Raw genomic sequence first — 26,242 nt, forward strand, 5'->3', positions numbered from 1 at the left:
ATTTACAACATCTCTTGCGCTGAGTATATCTGCTATTAGATTATTTCATACTGCTTGAGAGTAAGCATGGGTCCTCTTTCCCACTTAGCACTCAGTGAGTTGTGCCCAGCCATCGATTCACGTGCTGCTTGCTCTTTTCTGGGTTTCCTGTAAGCTTGGTTGAACTGGAAGGGTTGATGTAATCAGTAATACTTAGAGGTATTGATGGGAAGGGGCTTGAACTTCTGGCTTACAAACATAAACATTGACTGATGCTGCCGTATTACTTCTTTTTCAAAGCTGGCAGTATCATGTTGCACTCAGTAATATCCCACAGACTTCCTCTGACAAAATAAAACACTTGGAAAATGTACCACGTTTGGTAGGATTTCTTGAGTGTAGGTGGGACTTCTTAGCTTTGTCCATATCAACTCCCTTTTCAGCTCGCCTGTGAAGTGCCCTTGCATGAAAATAATAGCATTAATTTTCAACTTGTCAAGTTTTTGGAAATTCCCTGGAGCTGTGTTTTGGCAGGATTTGTGTGACTTCAGTATTACACCCCAAATGAGTAGCTTTTATGTGCAAAATCTCTCCTGCAGCTAGTGGTGGTGATGTGACTTTTCTCCCTCTGTTCTTGCTGGATGCAACCATGTCAGTAAAACCCTAGTGCTGTACCATGTCTCAAGCGAAACACTGTTCCTTTCCCTACTCTGTTCTTAGTGCACTGATGTTTGGGTGTTTGAAATCAGAAATTACTCGTAGTGGGTCAGAAATTTGTCATAGCATATTAGTGTGAGAATTCAGGGACTGGTGCTAAAAGTCAGTGAGATTCAGACATCTGAGTCTCGAGTTCTTGTCAAAAGTCAGTCAGTTCTAGGACTCCCTTATATCAAATGAGAACAGCTAATTTGGTACCAAGTGATCCTCCTCCTGCTGCCTGGTGATATTCTTATCAATCTTAAACCATTGCTGCAACGTGTGCTTCTTCAGTCCTTGTAGCCATCTCTTGCAGACATCCCGGAACACTACCGCATTGTTCTGAATTTGAATAACCTAAATAAACAAGAGGCTGCAATAATCTAGCAAGAGGAATTATACAAAGCTGTGTCATCTTCACACATTCCTTTGGTCCAGTAAAAATGAATGTTTCTTTTCAAGTGCAAATCCTCGTGTGTGGTTTTCATTGTTTGCGAGACATCTCAGAGGAATAGCCCTGGGACTCGACTTACCAGTAGCGAAGAGGCTTTCTTTTTTCTGTGTAGTTAATGGTTATTGCTGACCAAGTGTGTATCAAAGCCAGGTAATTAAGCCAACAGTTTGTATGTTACATGCAAAACTCCAGAGGTGGACTGCAAACAAACTGCTCTTGAAGAAAATGGGACCCGTGGGCACCTTATCACAAGGTTAAAGCTATCTGAAGGTCCCCCAGCTGCAGAGTGTTTTGGTCACGTTCCAACTGACTGTTGGAGTGCCCTCCCTCGTGTTTGCAGTCCTATTGGCAGCCAAGCACTCGTGGCACTGGATAAACTGTTCAGGGTGAAGCTGGAGAGCTGCAGGCTGAGCATCAGCTTCCACAGTTCTGCAAGAGCAGTTTGCTTTCCCTAGAAGCTGTTTTTGCTTTGTAGTATTCTGCTGAAGGCAGAGAAGAGCAGAAACTCCTGACATTAGAAACTTGCATTTGTTTGTAAGTGGCATTGAAGCTGTTGCCAGGCCACAGGAACTGTTTCCAGCTGCTAGCCAGACTGGGCAGCCTTCCTCATGAGACCTTGAAGCTGCGGTTCCTACACTCTGATGCACTAACTTTTCTGATGAATTGCGTTAAGGGGAGAGGGAAGGGGAAACCTTCCCTGTCGTTGTCCCGAGTGCTGTACGGAGCTCCTCATAGCTGAGATGAATGTGTGTTACTTGTGTGATGTTTTTGCTTCAGGTGAGTGGATGTGCAGCTGAACTGCTTTCTGACCGGAGTGTTGGAATTGCTGCCCTGCGTTGATGCTGGTTTTGTTACTGTGAAGAACCTTGCATTGTATTAAAAGGTGTTTGACTGTGGAAGCCACTGGCTCTGTTCTTCAGCAAAGCTGTCTGTGGATTTTTCCTTGTTGTAGACCTCAGAGTAAGCGATATGGTAGAGAAATAAACCTCTGAGCGTGTTCTCTCATGTGAACTCTTCACAATGATGAAGCCTGGCGCAGTGAACATGCAGTCTGTGACTGGCTTTGGAGCTTTCACAATGCTTCCAGCAGGATCAGGTGCCAGACTGGGGAAAAACAGGTTGGCAAATTGTGGAATGAGCAGCCTTCCCTTGGCTGAGACTGAAGAGTGTTGTGTCCCAGCCCAGCTCGTGTTTAAAATGAAGTTTAGAGATGTCTTCTGTTCCCCAGCAGTTGACTCAGGCCAACCAGTAACGCACAGAAACTCGAGGAGAGTTATAAAGCAGGTACGTTTATTGCAGCGCTGGGCGCAAGGGGGATCGCTCCTCCTGGCTTGCACACCAAGGGTTACTACCAGGGTGCTTATACTGATGGGATATATACGTATTCATTTAACATATACATATTCATTTTGCTTCCCCCTGAGTCTCTTGCATATTCGTTAGGTGTCAGAAGAACCAGTAACATAGGTAGAGTCCTTGGGTTGTCATCCCGGGTACTCTGGTGGTCTTTTGATGAAGGCCAGACGGCCTCGCTGCTAAACTTCTGACTTCTTTCCTCTCATTTCTGACTTTTCCTCTCATTTACAGACTGCAGCAGTACAAGCCAGTTTTTGCTGGTTCTATCACCTGTGTGCAGGAAGTCTTCCCTTATCTTTTAGGGTCGTCCTGTTGATATTCCCTACCTCAGTCCTGTCCTTATGGTTTAACAATATACATCTGTGTTGGCTAAATTTGCAAAATCAGCGTTGGGTGACTTCTCTGGATCTGCTGTAGTTCTACAGTTAACCCCTCAGCATCTATTTCTCACTCCACCAGCAGCACCGCTCCATCCTTTGCATGTGAACAGTGTCATTGCCTCAACTACCGTCCCGCAGCATCCAGGTCAGCCGTGCTCTCTCCAGAGGCTGCACCTTCCTGGTGACAGCACAGAGCTGACTTAGCAGCCGGCAGGCAGCTGGATCAGGGAATTGCTTGCTTAGAAACAGTATTTTTCTCTTGATGGCTTGGTTTTAACCTGGATCTCTTCCCTCCCGGTGTCCCTGATAACAGAGCAGTTGCTTTCTGACATGGTTGAAGAGGTGCTGCTAGTTAGCAGTGCTGATTGGAACAAATTTTCCTGTTGCTCTACGCCAGGTCTTCAGCAGTGCCTTAATCATTAAGGCTTGTGGGAACTCCAGCGACTTATTGGTAGAATTGGAGGATATCAAGGTATTTTATGAGCAAAGTGTCTTTGCAAACTCCCTACAGGGGAAAAAAGCTGTTTGAGCTTCAAGTGAAATTCCCCTAAAAGATGGGTTTTAAGTGAAATCACTTGTCAGGTAGGAGTTGGGTTTTTTATTTAAAAAAAAAAAAAAAAAAGAGAGAACATGGGGGCCTCCTCTGCTACTGTCTGTGGGTGTTTCCAAGAGCAAAGCTGTGCTCTGGGGAGATGCAATGTGGCAAGGAGAGTTTGCTGAGCTTGCAGAAACAATTTGGGTTGCCCATGCCAGCTGCCTTGTTCACTCCGCGCTGCAGTCGGTGCTTTGTTGCAAAGAAAGCCTGTGGCCACTAGAGGTTCCCCTGCGACTCACCATGTAGGAAACACTGCTTCCTTCTTCCCTGCCTTACGCACGACTAAATTTACAGGCCCAAAGTCCCAGAATTTAGTAAATGGAGATTACCAGTCTTCTTTTTTTTTTTTTTTTTTTTTTTTTTTTTAAATATGCAGGAGCAGGGCAAATGGGTGTGAAGCAGGCTTTCTCTGGATAACCATGATTTCCAAAAGTGAGCTTAGCATTAAATACCACCATTCACAATTTTTACAACTCCATGATAGACCTTAAGCTTAACACCAAAAGTGCTCAGTAGAAGGAAAGTGTAACTGAGGGAACGTGAAGCTGAGCAGTGTGGGCTCGTGGTTTAAGCTTTGCAGCTGCTTTAACCTGTGCGGCCTTGCACCTGGAAAGGGAACTAAATGCTGGATGCATCAGACGGTGGGAGCTCCTTGTTGTACCTGGAGGGCTTGATGAGGTGGAAGTTGTGGGTGGTAACTCATGGGAAGGGAAGTTTGCATCCCAAAGTTGGAGGAGCCATGCCTCCTGGCAGGTGAAGGCTGTCCTCTGTCTTGCAGTGGTGCTGCCTTGTGGGAAGAGCGCGATGCCTGCTAGCGCTGCCTTTCTGTGGGTTTTGGACGCACGACTGTAATCATGGCACAGGTATCTGCTTCCTTGGGAGATATTTTGCAGCCAGCTGGTGGCACAAGAGCCAAGAGTGAACACAAATAAAAGCTCTGATGCTTTTTAAAGCACCCTGCTGGGTATTTCCATCCCTGCCTTGCTGCCACCCTCCCCAAGCGCTGCTTTTGGTTGCTCTTCCTCTGCGTGAGCAGCAGGGAGGGTTGTTGTGATCCAGCCACTTGGCCGTGGTCTGCTGTCTCAGGCTGCTTCCGACTCTGTTTTCAGACCGTGCAATGGGCTGATCAGTGAAACTGAACGTGGACTTCAGCTGGGCGATGTTGGAGAGAATTCGGCCTCTGTTTTGTTTCTGTTGTGCAAGTATAGATAAGGCTTCGGGACTGTCCACGCTGTCACGACCTGATGCATGCCTCCCTCCTGCTGACTGGGCTCCAGTTCTGTTTGCTTGGTGATTCACCTCCTTTTTTTATGGTTGAGTTTTCCTCCCAAAGTCAGTGGCTGTGCCCTCCATCTGCCATTGACTGACTTTCTGCCTGGTCTTCCAGCCCTTCCGTGCTCTCACGGCTGCATGGTGTGAGCAGCCAGCTTGGAAAAACTCTGTGGCAGGGTGCGAATCCAGTGTGCCAGCAGCCATGCCTCATTCCCCTGGCTGCAGAAATCCCTCTCTGTGCCACAAACAGAAGGCAGAATTTTTGACCTATGCTTGTCCCAGACCAAGCAGCACCAGCGTGGGCTCCACCGCTCGGCAGAGCAAGCTGGCCACGACTGGTGCTGCCTCGCTGGTGGAGGCTGAGGCACAGTGCTTCTCTTCACACAGTGAAACCCTGCTGCCCTAAAGGCCTCTGGGTTAATGTGGAGACCCTCTTCTGCCTCCTCACATCGGGAAGCTCTCTGCTGTGCTGTAGGGATTACCCCAGGTGGTCAGTTCCTTTCAACAACTGGTGTGGGGGGGCTGCTGTACCAAGCTTGTCTCCTGCAGCGGGCTGAGCATGCCGTGTTTTAGGGGACTCCTCTTGCTGGGGCTCTGATTCAAACCCAACAAAGACCACCAGCTGAGTTTGGTTGCTCGCTATGAACCTTGCAGAGCAACAGCTCCTCCAGCCTTCTTCAAGGGAAGCTTAGGGCTAAACCTTCCAGGGTTTGTTGTCTGGCAGCTGTTTGCTGGGCTGTGCAGGAGCACACATCCAGCCCGGCGTTTTGTCCCTTGATCTCCTGCTGCTGAGCTGTGTGTGCTCTGTGGGGACGGCCCTTGGCAGTGTGGGGGCAGCTCCTGCCTGCGCCAGCAGCACAAAGCTGGGAGCCGGGGAGCTCGCAGAGACGCGGTGTCCCAGCACCCAGCGCTGTGGCAGCCAGCCCATGGCCACAGAGGTGGGGGGGATTTCTGCACAGCCCCTCCTGCCCCCCAGCACCCACAGGAGCTCTTCCACATGCTCCGTGCAAGGGGTGCGGCACCAGCAGCTGCTGCCTGCCCTCACTGGGGGTACGTGGAGATGAACCTCGGGGGACCCTGGAGCAGGGCAGTGCGGGCGTCCCTGCTGTCCCCACAGCCAGAGCACCGCTGGACCCTTCCCATGGCCCAGGCAAACGGCCACAGCGTGGGGCAGCACAGCCGGACAGCACCGAGCTCACCAGTTAGCTGCCTTAGCCATTCCCAGGGGACAGAAATACTCCTTGACTTACATTCTGCTTCAGAGGATCTGCCTTTTTATTTTTTTTTTATTTATTTTTTTTTTTTTACCAGCTGCCATAGCCAACCCGCTAAGTTTTGCTGTTTCTTACGTCACCGAGTAATCAGTCATGGCTGCTAAGGTGCAGTGTGGTCTGTTACTCCTCTGGGGTACATAAAGGAAAATTGTTCTTCAAGGAGCTTCACTTGCACTGCGGGATCGGGATGTGCACCTGGGCCAGTTCCCCATTCAGGACCTTGCCTCCAGAAGCAGCAGTTTGCCTCGAGCAGTGCAGGACTCCGCCAGGTTATAATTCTCAGTGGTTTTGAGCGTGCGGATCTTTTTGGGACAGCTTCCTTTGCTAATGAGCAATGTGATTGTGTGCAGAAATTGCAGAAGTAGAAACCACAGGGGGAATAACTGGCTACCAGAGGCAATTCGATGAACACGAGTTTGACACGCCGGGGGGGAGGTATGGGCAAGTATTGGAGGTTTCCAAAGAAGAGTCAAAGCCCCTCTCCTCCTGTGGTGGTTGCCCTGATCACATTTAGTACTCCGACCGTTTTGGAGCTGCTCAAATGAGAAATTCTCTCCAGGTTGCCAGGCTGTGTTTGGGAAGGGAGCTGTGCTGTGCTCTCCTTTGGCAGCAGGCAGCAGCCCAGGCCTACGTCCTGTCCGTGGGGGCCTCCAGCCAGTGCCTGCTCCCACTCCTGGGCTGCCCCAAGGGGCTGTACGTGAAGAAAGAGCATCTGGGACAAGCCAAAGGATAAAAGGAAGGGCAGGGGCTTGGCGTGTAAGTCAGCATAAACAAGGTCCTTTGGCCTGAATTGCGCCTCATGACTTCTGCTGTGATTCCTCTCTGGTGCAGCCAGAACCTGCTTGCAGGGGCTGGATCTGTGTTTCCTGGTACACAAGGCAAGGGGACGTTCTTGGCAGCATTGGCACTAGCCCGTTCTTGTTCCTGCCCTTACACTGGTGGTTTTTTTTTGAGGCAAAGGATGTGTTTAGGGGCTTAATGTTTAATCTGCAGCCTGCTATAGCCAAGAGGACTTTCAGAGGTGAAAGGGAGCTGGAAGCTTGCTACACGAGGCCCTTGTCCTTCCCAGCAGCTGTGCAGAGCTGGCCAGGCCTGAGATCTTGGGAAGCGCCGGGATGTGAAATCTGGGGCTGAGGAATCGTGTGTGCGCCTGGTGTGTGCATCAGCGAGTGTTACTGATTCACAGGAGGCAGCCTGAGCTGGGGAGCTATTCCTGACCTGCCCCTGGGTCAGCTGAGGGGAAAAACCTCGCTGTGGAAGAAACGGAAAATCTCCCTGTGGGGGAGGAAACCTCCCCATGCTCAGCTGGGTGCAAGGGGTGCAGCGGGACAGCCGAGGCCCCCGGGAAGGCTGGGGGAGGAAGCACAGGCAGCTCTGCCTCCCAGCAGCCAGAACGTGGCTGAGATCTCCTCAGCAAAGGGGCTCGGAGCGAAGGCAGCCCCTCATGTTGCTGGGCAGTGCCAGCAGGGACCACTAGGCCCCTCTCCCACACAGGGCTGAGAGGACGGGCCCAGTGCCATGCCAGGCTCCTGGTGAAGGCCTTGAGGGCCAATACCAGCACCAGCACCCTGCCCATGGGGCTGAGCTCCTCCCCTGGTGGGTGTCTGAGGGGCTCCAGGCCCCCCATGGCACTGCAGGCCCTGCTCCCAGACTGTCTCCCGTCGGGGGCATTTCCCTCCCTCCCCCAGAAGAGACAAAGGAGTCACAAAGCTGGGGTTGTTCCTGCTGGGTTTGATCCCATTTCATAAACCCCAATGCACCCGAAGCCCCACACATCTATTTCAAACATTAATATTGCTGCACAAAATCAGCTGCTTTTATTGCTCTGCATATGATGTCCTTCAGTTTCTGCACTGCACTCGGGATAAAAAGAGAGGTACAAGGAGGAACTGAGGGTTTCCATGCATGTCCCGTATTTCCACTGAGTCTCCTCTAACTCTTCCCCTTTTCTGGACAGATGTCCCCATGTGATCTTTTGTCATCCGCCTGGCTTTACCCCTCTCATTCACGTTTCCTGAACTTTGCTGTCAGCTGCGTCTCCTTGAAATCACAGTGGTGGATGCAGCCGTGCTTTTCCTCCCTGAGCAAAGAGCCCAAATTTGATATCTCCCTACAGCTCTAAGGTAAGCTGTGCCTGCTGGACCCACGTTGAAGCATCCTGGGCTGCAGCAGAGGGCTGGGCTTTGGAAACTCTGGCACCAGCCAGAGCCAGAGCTATGGCTTTGACGTTGGTGAGGTGAGCACATCCTGCAGCTCCCCTTGGAGGCAGAGGGTCACTTCTACCAAATGTCATTTCTTGGGTGTTTGTCCCTTGAGGGCTCTCACCACCAGTGCTGGCCGCAGCAGGACTCAGCTGCAGCTCTCCCAGCGGTCAGCTAACCCTCCTCCCGCACCCTGACGGCGTCTGCGCGGGGTGCTGGAGGAGAGGAACTGCCTGGGAGCAAGATGTGAAACCCAGGAAGCAGAACTCAAAAAAAAAAAAGAGGCTTGCCCCCTCCAATTCCCACATCCCCCTCCTCCAAGCTTTGGCACGGTCCCGTGGCCTCTTGGCAGACCCAGCGGCTGCTGGCAGAGCCGTCGGGTGCGGAGTTGCTGGGAGTGAGCCCTCGCGGCCTCAGCCTTGGGTGCTGGCGGTGGCTCCTTCAGCAGAGCAAAAAAAAAAAAAAAAAAAAAAGAAGGAAATACTGGGCCAAAAGAGAAATAACAAAACCAAAGGAAAACACTTCTCTGTTTCAGTTTCTCTTTGCTAAACAAGAGATAACCGAGCGCTGTTTGACTTGGCTCCCTTGCAGCATTTTGTTTGGGTGCTCCAAGCAGCGAGGACACAGCTGGGAAGGCGGCCGGGGAAGCAGGCACACATCCTTTGCTCAGCGGTCAGGTGGGACTGCAGGGCAGAGCTGGGCAGCAGGAATACCTGTGATACCTGTGTCTCCTGAGAGGGGTTTGGGGTGGCCAAACGAGCCACCTGCGCTGCATTGGACAGAACTGGAGACCGCCCGACACGAGCAGTGCCACGCAGCTTCCACCAGCAGCTGCGGTGACGTGGGGCCGAGCTGTATTTCCTCGCCACACCACCCCCAGGGGCTGAAGGGATGGGAGGAACAACGGTGATTTCCCACCTGCATTCACCTACAGGGCAGCAAAAAATAATCGTGATACAGAAAAGAGAGAAAACAGTTTTTAGCAGGGCAAGAAAGCAGGATGGGGATCAGTTCGTTAGGCCCCAAGTAGAGGGAGGGAATCCCGATGTGCAAACCGCCCCAGCCCTGGCAGACCCCTGGCAGAGAGGGGAGCTGTGCCCCTGGGACATGGGGCGCAGGGAGCAGCCGAGGACGAGCCCACAGGAGCACCAGCCCCCAGCCCCGTGACTCCACCATGTGATTTTGGTGAGATTTGGGTGAGACACCACGGCAGACGCTGAATCAGGGAACGCTGTGGCTGGGTTTGCCCCCTTCCCAGTGGCTGAGGGTGACGGCCCCGCCACCAGCCCTGCCCTTCCCTTGCTGCTGGCACTGGCTCAGCTCCATGACCCCTTGGGACCCGTCCCCAGCCCTGGCCGGGCTGCTGTGAGCTGAGCTGGGGGCTCCTGGTGAGCCTGGGGCATTTTTAGGACATTAGCACCAGGTCAGGTGCTGCCCCAGGCAGTGCCTCCCCTCCATGTAGCCCACAGCCACACCATGTCACCAGGGTGCATGCAGCCAGGGCTGACCTGGGCTAGGCATTGCTAGGCAAAAAAAAAAAAAAAGAAAAAAAAATAAAAGAAAAAATGTCCAGATTTATTAGACGTGTAGTGCTGGAGAACTGAAACCCGGAGATGTCACCTGAGCCACAAGTGAGGAGCATGGAAGGGGGGTTAGGGAGGGACAGGAGGGCAGCGTCCCGGCCCTCTGCTCTGCAGGGGCAGCTCGCACGCCTTCCTCCTGCAGAGATTTCACCTAAGCCCTACAGGTTTAGGGTTTAACCCTAAAACCTGTTTAGGGTTCACCTAAACCCTACAGGAACCTAGGGTTTAGGTGAAATCTCTGCTTCTTGGGGCCCTGCCCGCAGGGCGGCGGCTCGGGGCACCCCGCTGCCCGCTGGAGATCCTCGCTGGCGCTGACAGCGCTGCCCTGGCTGAGGCACCGCGGGGCGCGGTGGCGGTGCAGGAGGCGCAGGGCGGCCCCGGGGCCCCTTTTCTGCCCCTCCTGCCCCAGCCCAGCGCCCGGGGCCGCGCCGCGCGCCCAGGCGGCCTCGAGGACGCGCCCGCCGCGCGCTCCCGCTGCCGGGGGCGGGGCCTCCTTCAAGCCCCGCCCCCTATGCTAATGAGCGCTGACTCACGCTGGGACCGAACCACCGCCTGGAGGGGGGGGGGGCGGAGAGGGAAGGGGGCGCCCAGCGGCGGCCGCAGAGCCCCGGGGCCCTGTGAGGGACGCGGCGGCGGCAGCGCCCCGGGGCCGCTCCCGTTCCCGGGGATCGCTGGGGAAGAGCGGGGGGGGGTGGAGGAGGCGGCGGGGCGGCCCCTCGCGGTGCCCGCGTGGTAGCGGCCGGGCGGGGGCGGCGTGAGGGGGGCGGCGCGGCGCCATCTTGTGCTGCGGGGCCGTATTTAGGGCGCGGCGCCCGGCCCCGCCGCGCAGTGCCCACAGCGCCCGGCCCCGCCCCGCCTCTCCCCGCCCCGCCGCGCCTCCGCCATTTTGTGGCCGGCCGCTGCCCGCGGAGGACGGCGCCGCAGCAGCAGCAGCGCAGCTCGGCCTCCCTGCTGCCCTCCCCCCCTGCCGCCCTCCCCGCTCGCAGCCTCGCCTCGCCCCGGCCTCCTCCCCCGCCGCCGCCGCCATGTCGTCCGACAGCACCCCCGAGTACGCCTCCTTCTTCGCCGTGATGGGCGCCTCGGCCGCCATGGTCTTCAGCGGTGAGCGCGGGGCCGGGGCGGGCTGCGGGGGCAGAGCGGGGCCCTCCCGGCACCTTCCCCCCCCTCTCCGCGGGGTGCGCGCGGGGCCGCGCCGGGCGCTGCGGGGGCGGCTGCGGCCCCCTCCCCCCCCCCTCCTCCCCTCCCCCACCCCGGGAGCGCGCCGGGGAGGGGCTCGCGCCGCCCCCCCCCCCTCCATCCGGGCACCCGGCAGCGGCGGAGGGGTCTGCGCGCGTGACGTCACCGCGGAGCCCCCCCCACGTGACTGCGGCGCCGGCGGGGGCGGCCCCGGGCTGCGGCCTCGGCACCCCCCAACCCCCACCCCCCCACCCCGCATCCCGGGCCCGGCTGCGGGGACCCTCCCGGGGCCGTGCGGGGGAGCCCCCGGTGCGGTGCCACCTGGGGGGGCCTCACGGGGCTGCCCCGGTGCTGAGGGATGCGGTAATAGCCCCACAGCCATGGGGTGAAGCGCCTCTGAGGAGCTGCTTGCACTGGCTGCCCCCCCCCCCAGCCAGGCTCCCAGCTGAGCAGGGGAAGCGCTCGGCCTCGGAGCCGGCTCTGCCTCGAGCTGTGTGTGTGTTGCTGCTGCCCGTGCCCTTGGCTTCTCTCGCACTAAAGCAGCCCCTCAGAGGGTAGGTAGATCCGGAAGGCGAGCCTGCAGAAGCTGTTCCTGGTTGAGTCATGCGGTAGGTCAGGCTGTGTGAAGAGTGAAGTGTACAGGAGGCTGTAAAATGTCCAGGGGCAGCTGTTCAGCTGTGCTGGTGGTGTGGACCGGTGGCTGGTTTCACCCCAGTGGTGTTCATGGCTCGTCGCTTGCCATGGAAAGGCCTGGCTGGGTGTGTCGAGTCTTGGGTAGTGCCCAGCAGCAGGATGCAGATATCTGGGGCTGATGGCAGCTAGTGGCCTGCTGCCGTGGAGTTCAAACACTGTACTCGTGCCTGACACATTAGGGCTTTCCTGAAAACTGCCTGGAGTGCTATGGAAGCCAACCTGAGACTGCTTGACCTGCCTGTCAGCTGGTGACAGCAGCAGAGGAATAGACCGAGTTGGTTGTAGGAGAAAAATGAAATGAGGGTTGGCAGGTGAGTGCCTTCGGTAGTGGCGGTGATTAAGATCTTCAATGACTGTTTCCTCAAGGCAGCTCAGTATTTAATTCCTCTCCCAAAATCCTACTGGGAGCAGAAGAGCAGTGTGCGGCCTTCCAGGGGCTTTGTGCTGTTTGCTTCAGCAGAAGGCACGGTGAGGGCCGCAGAGATGAGTCAACGTTCTAATAAAAATCCAAAGCCTCGCTTGGCACATCTGAGCTAGAAGTGAAACCACCCAGATGCTGCAGGTTTGGTGAACGTTGTATTGGGAGGCTGCAAGTTCAAGAAGGGTGGTGCTGGGTATCTCTGGGTGCTGAAGCTGTGCTGCTGAGGGTTTGGTACCTACAGTGCTGCTGGTATGTGACTGCTCTGCTGTTGCAGAGTCAGATGATCCTCAGAGCAGCAAGTTGGAGCCGTTTGGTCTCTTGTTGGGGCCTAAGCACATCTGGTGAGCTCGTTACTGGAGGAAATCTAAATGGAATGCAGATACTGCTGATGCAGAACTATTTCTCAGTTGTGAACATAACTGAATTGCTTGTTTAGTGAAGTAACTTGTTTAAGGAAGTTTGGCATGGGTGCCAGCATGGGGTGAGCTGAAACTTGCCTTGTCATGCAGCTTTCTGGGTTGGGATGTGGTTCCGTGGCATGTGCTGATGCTAATTGAACTGTTCTAAAAGCAAACTTCAGAGCAAGGACCCAAGGCTGGCTGGACAAACAGCGCAGAAGCAGCTAAAGATGGGTGTTAACTGGCTCGGTGATCACGTCTGACTCACGGATCTAAAGATCAGATTCTTGTGGGGTTTGGATTTCAGAGGCCTGTTTGTAGTAAACATGGTGAGTTTCATACTGTCCGGGCTAGTTTGATGTGAAAACAGGCAACTTCAGGCAGTGCTGTTTGATGTTTGCACATTAACAGCTGATGCTACAGAGATAGCAGAACTCGTTCTGGTCAGCCAGTGCTGATAGCAGCTCGGGAGGCTGAAGGAGGCTGCTGTGACCTTGGCTGTCGTGGAGCCTGCTCACTCACCGGCTGGTTCCAACCCGTTCTGGTGGCCGGGGTTCCTTTATTCCCCATGTGCAGGACACGGAGCTGGCTCAGTGTCAGGCGCTGTTGAGTGATCAAATTGTAGAGGCTTTTCCATGTGACTTCTGCTTGCCAGAAATGAAGAAGCACGATGTTGGGAAAAGCTGCCTGATGCTGTGCGTGCTGAGTCTCCCAGGAGGATGTGGTGGCCTGGGCTCACTGCTTGGGGCCCCCAGAATGGGAACTGGGGTCCTGCTGGGGGGGGGGGCATCAGCTGGCGTGGGTGCTGGGTCAGGCATCTGCAAGGCTGCTGATGAAGAGGGCTCTAGCCAGCAGTGTTAAGGTTCATCCTGTGTCCTGCTTCACATTGCTGCTGCATATTTAACAAAATACTCTATTTTAAACTAGGGACCCCAGTGCTGTAGCTGTTGGCAAGCTAATTAAGCTAATTAAGTGGCCGTCCCACCCGTGCATACCCCACCCCCTGGAATGGCTGGCTCAGAGCAGCACTCCTGCAGCTCACAGCCCTGCGCAGACTGGCTCTGGAAGGCTGCGTGGCTCCAGTTGGTACCCTCGAGGGCAAATGGCACTTGTGCATCCTGAAATGCTGGCTCCTGGTGGGAGGGGAGCTGCAGTAGGGGTGCGTGGACCTCATGGAAGAGGAGCTTGCAGGCTCCTTGGGTGCAACTTGCAGGTAACAAAACGAAATGGCAGAACAGAGGCGGTCTCTGTTCCAAATCAAAAGAACTCTAAAGGCCGAGTGGTTGGGGCAGGAGCACTCAGTGGGTCAGGGCAGCTACAAGTTAGGATGTAATTTCCACTCAGCAAATTCTAGGGTCTGGAACTTGGAAATCAGATCTGGCATCGGTACAAACAGAACCAGTCCTTAACTATCGGCTCTGCAAGACCTGGCTGAAGCAGGTGTTGTGCTGCTTGTGCTTTGTACATGGTGGGATTCCTGTCTCATCCCAAAGGCACTGCAGACTTTGAAGCCTGGAGGTGTTTGCCCCCTGGTGGGAGCACGCAGAGCAGTAGCAGTTGAGATGACTGCCAGGTGCCTCAGGACCTGCTGGTCAACTTCCTTTTCCTTCCTAGAAGGAGCCTTTGCGGTCTGTCCAGAGTCCGACTGGTTGCAGGCTGAGAAACTACAGCCTGATCAAGCTCTAGGTGATTTAAAAAATAAAAAAGTAGCTTCACAGCAGTGTGCTTCTGCCTGCTTGCTGCCTTCACAAAACAGCAAAGCACAACCTGCTGGGCTTATTCCCTTGCAGTGGGGAGCACAAGGCCGAGCTGGTCGGGCCACGTGCGTGTCTGAACATTGCTGAACACGCTTCGGAAATGAGGCTTGGGAGCTGTGGGTGCCTCCTGTGAGCGGCTGGTGTGAGCTGTGAGTGTTCCTCCAGGCTGGTACGTGGGGCATCTCCGCAGCCAGCACCTGCAGTGGAGTGGTGCACCCCGAAATGGGTCATCTGGGGGTTGCAGGAGGGCTGATGTGATAAAGGAATGTAAGTAACGAGCCACCAGGCCTGGTGCTGGTGGCACCAGTGTGCCCTGCTGCTTGCTGGAGTAAGTCAGTGCTCCTGGGGGAGGTTAGCTCCTACCATACCGATTAAAAATGCTCCTGGCTTCTGTGTGGTGTAGCAGACTGCACGCAGGACCAACTGCAGAAGTCCCAGCTCCTCGGGCAGCTGACTCGTACCCCTTCTTATTTTGGGCTGCTGCTTCTGCAGCAAAACCATGAGGAGCTGCGACTCGAAAACACTTCAGTTCCCAAACGTGCTGAACAGGAGCGATTGCCTGTTAGCCTTGCAGGCTGATTCTGACGATTTTGACAGTGCTGCAAGCTGCTAGCTCTGAGCTTACTGGAGTCTGCAAGGAGCTCTGAGCGCTTGGTGCTGGCTGGCAGGAGCTCAGTGTGAGCTGGCAGGGTGTGCTCGCAGCATCCTGCGCTGCACCAACAGCAGCGTGGGCAGCAGGGCAGGGAGGGGATTGTGCCCCTCTGCTCTGGGCCCCAACACAAGAAGGACACGGAGCTGTTACAGCAGGTTTGGAGGAGGGCCGTGAGGATGCTCGGGGGCTGGAGCTCCTCTGCTGTGAAGCCTGGCTGGGGTAGCTGGGGGTGCTCAGCCTGGAGAGGAGAAGGCTCCGGGGAGACCCCACAGAGGCCTCCCAGCCCCTGTAGGGAGTTATAGGAAAGGTCACAGTGCGCTCTCTTTGGCAGGGGTGTAGTGACAGGGCAAGGGGGAATGGTTTTAAACTAAAAGAGGGTGGATCTAGATTAGATATCCAGAAGAAATTCTTTACTCAGAGGGCGGTGAGGCCCTGGCCCAGGCTGCCCAGAGAAGCTGTGGGTGCCCCATCCTGGCAGTGCCCACGGCCAGGCTGGGTGGGTTGTGAGCGACCTGGTGTGCTGGGAGGGGTCCCTGCACCTGGTGGGGGTTGGATGCAGGTGACCTTTGAGGTCTCCTCCAACCCAAACCATTCTGACTCCATAAATCCACGTGCCCTTGCGTGCTTAGGGGAGGACAGGGAAGCACAGCCTCCCTGGTGCTGGAGCAGCTCCGGAGCTGTAGGATGCTCATCTCTCCCCCCGTGATCCCTGGGGATGGGCTGCGGCCCTCAGCCAGCGAGGTCGGGGTGTGTGCGGGCTCAGGTGCTGCTCCTGTAGCTGCCCTTCCTGGGGAGATGCAGATGTGCGCCTGAACAGCTTTTCTTCAAGGCGTCCATGGAGTGTTACTGTCACCTGGTGCAGAGCTGTGGTGAACTTGGTGTGGAGACACACCAAGCACACCAGTGGGGGAAAAATGGAAATATTTCATTTGAAAATGACTGAGTTCCTGGAACGGCACAGCAAGGGCTGTACTTGACCTGGGTGCAGCCTCCTGCGGAGTTCTCCAGCTGGCTGACAACTGCTCGAGAATGAGCAGGTCCTCAGGTGAAGCCATGCCTCCTGTCTGCTTCAAGGCAGGACTGCCTGCTGCGTGTGGGAGCCCCTCTGATGTCGGATAATTATGACAGGCTCCAGAGGCAAGCCTTTATCCGGGATGATCTCTCAGATTTCCGATTGCAGTGCCGCTGTCTGGTATCACTGCAAGTTTGACTTGTGTCACTCGCTCACTTCCAAATGCAAGGAAATGCAGCTCATTCACGTGCTGGAAGCCTTTCCTCTGCCCCTGCTGTGTGCAGACACCTTCCCATGGTGGAAGGCACTGGCTCCGAAGGGACCCGATGGTGCTGCGCTGTGTGAGGCTGCTGCTGCCCTTCTGTATGCTTGGGCTGAGCACGGGTGGGTTCGTTGCAGCTGCTGAGACTGCAAGAAGCAATATGTCTGCAAGGGGTTCTTGGACTTGAAGGCTTCTTACAGTCACGGGAGGTGCACATCTGACTGCAGAAGTTGTCTGTGTGTGCCTGCAGAGCTTCCCAGAAGCAATGTAATTCTCTTGGCAGTAGCCCCTTCCTTACTGAGGGGATGTCACCTGAGGTGACGGGCAGCTATCTTAGCTCAAGATTACCGTGCTCAGTGCGTGACCTTACTGAATGTCCTAACTGCAGCTACAGAAGTTGGTCCCATTACTTCCACAACTCTCTTCACACCTGGCTTTCTGGGACTTCAGAGAGCAGCCTTCAAATTCATCCACCGCGTTCTAGTGCTGTGCGAAGCGCATCTGCTTCCAGCATTAGCAGGTGGCAGGGGGTGTGGAGCTGGCCGAGGTGCCGCTGGTGGAAGGAGGTGGGGCTGTGCTCCGGGAATGCAGTGCTGCTGTAACAGAGCTGTGCGAGGAGCGCTTCTCGGGCTAGTGAAGAGTGAGCTGTAAGGCAGTGGAGGTGCAGCGAGCTCTGGTGTAAGCCTGCTGGTGGAGATGCTGCTGAACAAGAAGCCGCAGCTGTGCCAAGCTCTGGGGCTGGGTGTGTGGCGTTTGGCCGTCTTGCTGGGACTGTAGTAGCTCTTCAGCACCACCCCAGAATTCGAGCTGTGTGACAGCTCGCTGCCCTTCATATGTTAATGCATTTAAATGCAGTGAAAGGTGTAAGTTGCCTGTCTTGTAGAATTGGGAACTGATAACTGGGAATTAACAAGCTTGCTTTGATCATCATCCTGCCCCGAAAGCCGAAGCAGGCTGGCTTTCTGGAAGTGGTGTTACAAAACCAGCTGCTGTAATCCATTGCCACATGAATGGCAACGCCTCTCTGTAACTTCAGGCTGGGAGGAAGTAGTGACTGATCTGGTTTCGAGTAGTGAACTTTGCTTCTCTTGCAAGCCTTTTCTCTTTGTGGAGAGAACTAAAAAAGGTTAGGTAGAGAAATGGCCTCTGCCAAATGCTTTGGTCTGGATGTAGACAGTCTGAACCTTGATTCCCCTGGTATCCAGCCCCTAGGAAATACTTCTCCAGAAGAAAGGCTTCCTAATTCCAGCTAGAGTAACTCCATAGCTATCCTAAGCAGTAGAATCATTGATATTGCTGTTTGACTTTATACGCTTTTTTGGGGCTTAGCTTGCATTTCCAGGTGAAACTTGTCTCGTGGTTTTGGCTTGTGCTTCCAAGAAAGCTGCAGAATTGGAGTGGTCTAGTCCTGAGCAGCTTTTTACATCTGCCTCCTTTATAGCTAAGACTTTAAAAGGAAGAGGATCCAGGCTACAGGAGGCTAAAGAGCTTTGCTAATGCAGAACTAATTTGTAGTTGATGAGGCTTTCTGTTCAAGTCTTTGTAACTAAAATAACTTCTGGTAGTGAGTCCTGTGTTACTGCAGCAGTAGAACCCTCATTAATCTTCTGAAGTTTTGCAATGCAAAGCAAGGAGGATTACTGCTCAGCTCTTGGCTGCATGAAGTTGCCTCCCAATACTGAGAATTGGGGAAGTGCTTAGCCTAAGCCCTCTGAATACCTCAGCAACTCCTTTGGGCCACGTGCGACATTCTGCACTTGAAAACTGGTGTAAGAGGCAGCAGCAGGTCTTCGTGGAACAGCCTCTGCTAGAGAAAACTCAGTTCTTAAAAGTGATGGACCAGAGTTGAATATAAGAAGTCCTGAACAGTCCAGGCACTTGAAATCCCTGTAGATTTAATGCTCTCCAGTGACCCTGGTGAGCAGGCAAAAGAAGTTTCACTGTAGTTAAACAGGACTGTTACCTTTGAATGTCAACCTGGTGGTGTCTGAAAAAACTTTCCCTTGTAAAGAGCTGGTTGTGCTGCTTCAAGCGTGGTTGTGGATGGCTGCGTGCTGTCTCCTGGGTGGCAGTGAGTACAGGTAGAGGTTTCTGAAATGCTGCAGCATGTGGCTGAAAGAAAAGGGGTCTTCCTGAGTAATCCAGAATCACAGAACAAGGTAGGCATTGAAGCTCTTGTGAGACTGGTATAAAACTTTCAGGACAGAAGCTATTTTTTTGGGGTAGTACTTCGGAACTCTTGGTTCTAGCAGCTCTCACCTAAGGTGACAAGCCTGTGTTCTGCCTTGAAAAACAAGCTTTGGGTTTGTGTGTTAGTGGCTGCATGTTCAAATATCTGCCAAGGTGATCAGCGGGCCTCAGGGTACAGTTATTGTAACCATCCCTAAGCTGTGAGCTGTGCTGTTCTGTTCTGTGGCTCCAGCGGCTGCAATCCTGAATCCTTCACAGGCTGGGTGTGCATGGAAGGAGTCCCTTCAAGGGCTGAAGCGCAGCAATAATATGAGTGTTCATTGCAGCTTCAAAATGTTTCTCATGGAGCTGAAACTGCGTGCTTAACGCCAGGTCAGAGCACCGACCAGATGCCTTTTGTGGTAGAAAAGGCCCCGTGAAGGGTAGCACAAGGCAACTCGTTAAACATGGGCTGATTTCTTAAATGCACCCAAAGTATCTCAAAGTTCAGCAATGGGAAAACCTACTTCTGTCAGGCAACATCCCCCTGCAGTAACAAGACGCACACTTTTTTTCTCTAGTTCAACTGAGCCTCTGCAGTCTGGGTGCTGGGAGGGCACAAATGCTGAAGTAACGTGTTCATATTCAGACCTTGGGATTTGGCTACTAAATGGAGAATGTGTCTGCAGGGGTGTGTGGCTAGCCTCACGGCAGGGTGGCTTCTTAGAGGATGTTCTGTGGCCAGTGGTACTTGACTGGCACCATTTTGTTTATCTAGTTCCAGTCTGGGACTGGTAAGTCACTTCCCCATCCCCTAAGGGAGTATTCCCGTCTGACAAACCAAGCAGTCAAGTGACTCTTTGACTTGCACAATCCTTCCTCTTGCTGACCTCGGCTGTCCTAATGCTGCAGTGTAACAAAGGCCGTGTTATTTGGGGACCTGCCTAATGTTTTCTTTTTTACCTTCCAGCCTTGGGAGCCGCTTATGGAACCGCAAAGAGCGGCACGGGTATTGCAGCCATGTCTGTCATGAGGCCTGAGCTCATCATGAAGTCAATTATTCCTGTCGTCATGGCGGGTATTATAGCTATCTACGGCCTCGTAGTGGCGGTCCTCATTGCCAATGCCCTTTCACCTTCCATCACACTATTCAAGTAAGTTATATCCCTGTTGGTGTCACTGAAGTCTGTTCTATCAATATTTTGCTGCTGCTGAATGGGTAGATTTTGCTGAAGACCCTGGGAGGACTGTTAGCACAGCTGGCTGTAAATGCGAAATGCTCCTAACCCGAGCTCTGCAGTACAGACTGGATTTCAGCTGTCCTACACAGGGCCTTAGCCTCACGGGTAGTGGAGTATTAGCTAACATCGTAACAGCAGGCAATATCACTGCAAGTAATGTCATGGTTTATGGCTTGAATGAAACTGTACAGACAGTCTGGGGATAGGAGGGTGAGTTTGTTTCGTGGTATCAGATTCTAGAGCTGGAGTGCACACGTTTTTCCAGGAGTTAATGAAGGTCTGAATAGCTCTCCTGTTGCCTGGGAAGTGCCAATGAATAATTAACAATGCTTGCTGCTTTACATCTTGGTAAAGCAATCCTCAGGCTGTACATCGTACCTTCGTGCCAGCTATAGTCTGAAACTTAATCTCAACTTCTGAGAAGAGCTGGAACTGGCGTGGCTGTCAGAGCAGAACAATGCTTCTGTGAGGCCTAACAATCGGTACCGATGCCGCTGAATGAGCTACAGCAGGTGAGCACTGTGTTTGGCTGAGCAGTGAGCCTCGATCCAAGGTAGAACAGGTAGAAAAGGTCCTTTGCAGGTACCCCTGCCTGGAAAATCAGGCTGTTCTTGTCTGACATACAGGAGGGGTTAACATGTATAACTCCTGCAGCGCAAGAGGCCTTAGAATGACCTGGCTGTGCTGTGGCAGAATAATGGGGCGGGGAGTTTAGCCTGAAGTCAGAGGGTTGGGTGTCCTGTTGCTTGCCACTGAATCTTTCCTTCTCTGTCCCACAGGAGCTTTCTTCAGCTGGGCGCTGGCTTGAGCGTGGGCCTCAGTGGGCTGGCTGCTGGCTTCGCCATTGGCATCGTGGGCGATGCAGGTGTACGGGGAACAGCGCAGCAGCCCAGGTTATTTGTGGGCATGATCCTGATTTTGATCTTTGCTGAAGTCTTGGGTCTCTATGGCCTCATTGTTGCCCTTATCCTCTCCACAAAGTAAATGTCGCAGTATGATGTAAAGAGATGTAACAAATCAACATTTAAAGCTCCAGAATGAAAATGGTTTCTCCAATGTGTACAGTTGTCCCAATTTGGTAGTTGATCTCTTGTAAATGCGCAATGTACGTTAGTGACTCGTCTGTCCTGTGTGTATTTCAATATTAAATTGGATGGGCTGCTCCAAGCCTGTTGCATGGCTTGGGGTGGCCTGCGTGCAATTTTCCACCCATTGCTGTTAGTACTTTATGTATAAATATGAACTAGAAATGTAATTTTTCTCTTCACTGGATGTTTATTTATAAAAGACTTGACATGTTCATACATCTATGGAGCAAGGATTTTCAATTTCCCATGCTATATATATTAATCTTATATATAGGTAGATTACACTGTGGGGTCAATTGTAAGTGCAGAGAATTCCTTGGATGTAACTTTGATTCTAAAGATTGCTGTAGTGTCCTGGTATTGGAGTATGAGAATTTCGTGTTTTATTACAGCAATTGTCCGAAACACTCCCGTGTTTCAGTAGTAACTGCGTATGCTCTGGCATCAGAGTTGTGCACCCAGTGTTGGGTTACAAACTTATACCATGTTTCCAAATAAAAATTCCTCACTACATTGCTGTAATGACTCCTCTGCCTCTGATTTAATGCTTTAGCTGCTCCTTTAGGAGGAGGAGGGATTCCCTGGAGGGGAGGCAGGTTCTTCCAAGTGACTGAGCACTGCACCAAGAGTCATGTCATCAACTGCTAAAGCATTCCCTCTTCGTGGTCAAAGAGCAATGACTGCTGCTTCCAACTGCTGCACAGGGGAGCACTTGAGAGCAGGAATGTGAGGCTGCTGCAGTGCTTGCCCCCTGCCTGCCTGGTGCATTTTGCTCTGTGTTGTACAGCGGTGCCGTGTAGCTGACTGCAGCATGACCTGACCAGGCCCAGTCATGTCGCAAGGGTGCTGGCTGCAGCATGTGACAAGGAACGGGAGCTGCCAAGGAGCTTGTAGGCAGCTTGTCCTTCTGATTGCACTGCAGAAACTTGGCTGGATGGAAAGCTGCACTGTGAGTAGCAATTGCTGCTGGAGTACCTGAACAATAGTCTCATCAGCAAAATGGGTTCATTCAAGAACTCGTATTTTTAACTTCCAAATCAGGAGCATTCAAGCTGAGAAGTTCTGCTCTTGCAGCTAGCAAATACTGAAGCAATCTCCTCTTGCCTTGGGGATATCTGAATGTCACAGCAACACTGGAGCAAACACGGGAGATGCGTTGGAGCCATGGCAATTGTTCCAGGTTGTGTTTGGGATGTATGTCACCTTAATCTTACTTGCATAGTTTGGGGAACAGAGGAAGCTTTTATTGGTTCTAGCCAAAGTGTTGTTAAACGTAGATACTTAGAAACACCTTGATAATCAATGATCTGGCTGGGCAGTGCTGCACCTCGTGTATACCTGTGTAGGAAACAGGTCTGAAGTAATGAAGAGCTGTGTCCAGCTGTCAGAGCTCTGGGAGCGACTTGGGTAACACAAATACAGCTTCTAACCTGGTGGTAAGTCATGCACCTTCAGAGCAGCTTGTCTCTAGCCTAGGGACCACTTGGTAATATTGTTGGTTATCACTAATTATTAATCAATTAACTGGTTTGTTTCTTAAAAGGATGGTGTGAATGCATGTAACGTGCTGTCAGCTGCTGGGCTTGGGGGTGCTCCTGCTTTTATGTTCAGAGTGGCTTTACTTGGTGAGTCCCAGCAGTGGTACCGTAGTGCTTTGGGGTTGGGGCAGGGTGCAGAGATAGTTGGTTTGTGGAAAATCCTGGAGTTCTGAAGCATTGGATGGGAAGGGGAGAATTTCCTCAGTTTCCTGATCTGAATCGTGTTGCTCACTTTTTCCTGAGCAAAAACAGACTATAAAGCTTTACCTAGGCATTCTAAACATTTGTGGAAACTGTAGCATAATGCTCTGCAGTGAGTGTCTTCCTGCTACTTCTGCAAAAAGTTCTGGCTGAGCTTGCAGCTTGGAGGCCTGAAGGCTGGATTCAGGCTCTGGAAAGCATGCCGCATACGCTTCTGTCTTGCAGCTCTGCTCTGAGGAGTTGCATTGTGATTGTGCAGCAGGAGGGGAGATGTGCCTGGCTGGGGTGCAGCTGTTCGAGAACTTCTATCTTCTTTAGGCAGGACTAGCTGCCAGCTTTGTTTTTAGCCAGATTAGGAGAATATGAGCAAATGTATTTGAGAACATCTAAACAGGTAGTTCTCACCTCTGTGAGGGGAAAAAAAAAGAAAAGGTAATTTAAATTTTTTTATACCATTCTATAGGAACTCCTTAAGATCCCAATGTCCTGTGGTGCCGCAGTGGCAGTTAATAGGCCCAGAGTGGTGATGGATACTGAGGTAACCAAATGTAGGTAAAACACCCTCAGCATTTTGATTTGTGCCTTGGGACATCAAGCCTTCCTCATTATTATTGTAAACCCATGCGAGTCCGGAGAAAGGCATAAAACAAAATTCATACATAGGTGAAGGACTGCTATGCACTGAGTACCTGCAAATACACTGAGCACGATTACCAATTTGAGTCTGATGCCTTGGCTGAGCATTTCTTTTGCAGCCATGTTCTAGGTCCTCGTTGGTGACTCCCAAGTGAAAGCTTGCATTTCAAGTCCTTTGCTGGTGCTACTGTGTCAGCAAATTTCTCAAGTGATTCAATAAAAACTTTCTCAAAATTTTCTTTGCTCCAGAAAATTGTGGACATTTGAGTTCCTTTCCTGCATTAACTCACATCCAGATCTGTGCATTTCCGTGTGCGAGGGATCGGGTTGGTTTGGAAGAACAGAACAGGCAGCCTCAGATAATGAAATGACAGTTTGTAGAGTGCCTGATTCAGAAGAGGTGGTGTCTACCAGCACATAAATAGTTCCCTGTAGTGTGGCAGATTGCATGCACTGCAGAGTGAGTCAGCCCTGCAGTGAGAGAAGGGAGTGGGATGGCTCTGCAGCAGCAGAGGGTAAGCGTCCCTTCGCAGTCAGTTCAGGCTAGGTGAGGTGAGGAATGCCTGCTGTCAGATGCTGCCAGCATAGTTAATGCCTTCATAGAGCTTGCCAACTTTTTTCCTTAGCTTTCATACTTTTTTTTTTTTTTTTAATTACTATTATTATGTAATGCTCTATTTTAGAAGCAGAACCTACGAGATTGGTCAGTGACTGCTTTTAAGGCTACTTCAGTAACTTTTCAAATGCATCTGAAAATTGCAATAAAGTAACTCCTGTTTGGAGAAAGCCCTGTTCTTCTCCCATAGGTACCAAGGGAACCCTGGGGTCGGTGCATTACAGGAAATTGGGAATAACACTGCCCATAATGGTGTAAACCAAGCCAGGCAGAAGGACGTGAATGAGGAGAAAGCTGGGCTTGCAGTTCAAGATCTGTGTCCCATTTACGATTTGTGTGAGGTTGAGCAGTCTGCCTGCTGGATTTTACAGTGAAGTGGAGGCAGAAATTTTGTGTCAGTTACCTGAGTTCATACAGCATCCAGCTTTGCTCTGAGGAGGGAGGGTAATGGGATAGCCTCAAGCCGCAGAGGAGAGGGTGATAACCACCTACGCCTAATGGTTCTGTCTTCCTCAGGCAGGCTGAGGATCAATCTTAGGAAATCCCTGAAGTTCCCAGGATTGGCAGTGTTTCCAGCTGACGGATGCAAACAGCATCCCTGGTCTGTGTGCATTAAGACAAATTTCTCAGAGCTCTTTGTGAATACACAAAAAAAAAAAAAGGGAAGCCAAGGCTGCATCTCCACAATTGCTTCTTTCAGCAGCAGAGCTAGCGTAAGCCCATCCTCCTCTGGCACCTGTACCTTCTTTCATAGCTGTAGTGCGTGCTCCCCTGCTTCTCCTGAATGTGCTGGTACAGCTTTTCATGTGACCAGGCAGTGAATCTGATTTGGGAACTGAGCCAGGCTAAAAATAACTCAACCTGGAAAAAAATGTTTTGCTGAGGAAAAAGCAGTGAAGCTACAGTTTGATTCTCTCAGCCTATTACTGGGGCAGTGGAGAGAAAGAGCATGCGATTATGAGAGGTGGAGTGTGCAATGTGGGTGATGCAAGACATGGAGAATTTAATACTGAGGAATAAAGGGAGAGCATCCAAAAGGATAATCCTTAAGCAGGACAGGTGGGTGACATAAAGTTGGGCCGGGTGACGCACCTACAGCACCGATGAGGTAAATTTCCACACCTGTCATCTCAGTACAGGCTGTTCTGTTCAGCAGCATGAGAGGTCCAAGCCATTTTCTACTATTCTGATTCAGTGGTTCGCTTCTGGCTTGTGTCCTAGAAATTTTGCATTCATTTGTCACCAAAGGCTTGGTGAAAGTGTGTCAGCAGGGTGGGCCGTGAGGCAGGATCTTTTGTTGCGGACATTGCTGTGTCTAGCAGTATTTTCATTTACCTCTTCCACTGCTGAGAAAAGTTACTGTCACAAGTCTCTTAGCATGTTCATTCATATGAAAATGCTCTGTTTGGCTACAGGCAGTTTGTGCGCTGGATATGCCTTTTGACATGCGTTTTAGCTGCTTGGAAGGGGACTTCTCTCCCTAAAGAGTTATTTTCTTAAATAAGCAGGCCTGAGGTTCAGTTTTATGTTCTAATCTTCTGAGTCTGGAGTCTCTTTACCTCTACTAAAGCCACAAATCCCTCCCACTGACGTACTGCTGGTTGTCCCTGGCAATGGATAATTTTAACCGTGACAAGTAAAACCTGCCTGAAGCCATTCCTAGTCCCAAATTCTCCAAACTATGTTGTGTGTAGTTGTCTTGGGCTAAACTAACATCATTCCTGGTTCTCCATTTCCATGGCCCTTACTGGTATCCTACTGCCAGTAAAAGGTAGCTTCATCATGTGGACTGATAGGGAATAACTACAGCATGAAACCTCATCCAAATTAAATCCTGGCTAGACAGGAATGTTATGTTCAGGCACAATTACGTTCCCTGTCACGTATCTTCTCAGTGTGGTTCATAAGAGGAGCTCACATCAGCACCTTGCCTAGACACAGTCTAGATAAGACACTTGTCTCTGCAATACTGTGGGACACCGAACTAGGCAAACACTAGAGTGAGCGCTAGTTGGATGCTGCTGCAGCAGACAGTTGCCCACGTGGAGCAAAGAGGATGGAAGGAGAAGTGTCTGCAAGCAGACATCTAGAAGTACTTGGTTGGGGAAGCTACTTTAATTAGAACAAAGCATAGTACTTGCCTTTAACGTTCTGAAGATAAACATGATTCCCTTTCTACCCACGGAGACTGCAGACATCAAAAGGATCGCTGGTGGCATGGTCTGCTGGAGAGAAGTCGGGGGCTGGCGGTTAGAGCACAGAATGAACATTGTCTTCTCCCCCAGCTGCTGCTGACTTGTTGAATGAACTGAGGAGCTTGCCTACAGCAATGCTGTCAGCTTAGAAGTAACTTTTAAAAGAAATAATGACTTACATGTGATTGTTATTTTTTCCTGAAACTGAGACTGGAACAGTGAAGTGAGGGGCTCCAGAAGCCTTACTTTGCCAGAGCCAATAAAGAGTTTGAATTTCATTTTGTTGGTGTGATTATTTTGGCATACTGTTGTGCCTAGCCGGATTTCCAAGCAGGTAAGCACTTTGCAGCAGATTGTCTGCCAGCTGTCAGGGGCAAGGATCGGCTGATCTTTCAGT

At 52.1% G+C, this 26,242-nt stretch overlaps 1 protein-coding gene across 1 annotated transcript; it reads left to right on the forward strand.

Annotated features, from left to right (window-relative positions):
- The first annotated feature begins 10,647 nt into the window (after window positions 1-10,647).
- Window positions 10,648-26,120, forward strand: ATP6V0C (ATPase H+ transporting V0 subunit c). The gene is made up of 3 exons (XM_032197478.1): window positions 10,648-10,891; window positions 19,301-19,484; window positions 20,351-26,120. Exons 1-3 carry the CDS (start codon window positions 10,816-10,818, stop codon window positions 20,553-20,555), a joined length of 465 nt encoding a protein of 154 aa, XP_032053369.1. The 5' UTR covers window positions 10,648-10,815; the 3' UTR covers window positions 20,556-26,120.
- Window positions 26,121-26,242: the final 122 nt, after the last annotated feature.

Source organism: Aythya fuligula, chromosome 15, assembly GCF_009819795.1.
Source record: "Aythya fuligula isolate bAytFul2 chromosome 15, bAytFul2.pri, whole genome shotgun sequence".
Lineage (NCBI taxonomy): Eukaryota > Metazoa > Chordata > Aves > Anseriformes > Anatidae > Aythya > Aythya fuligula.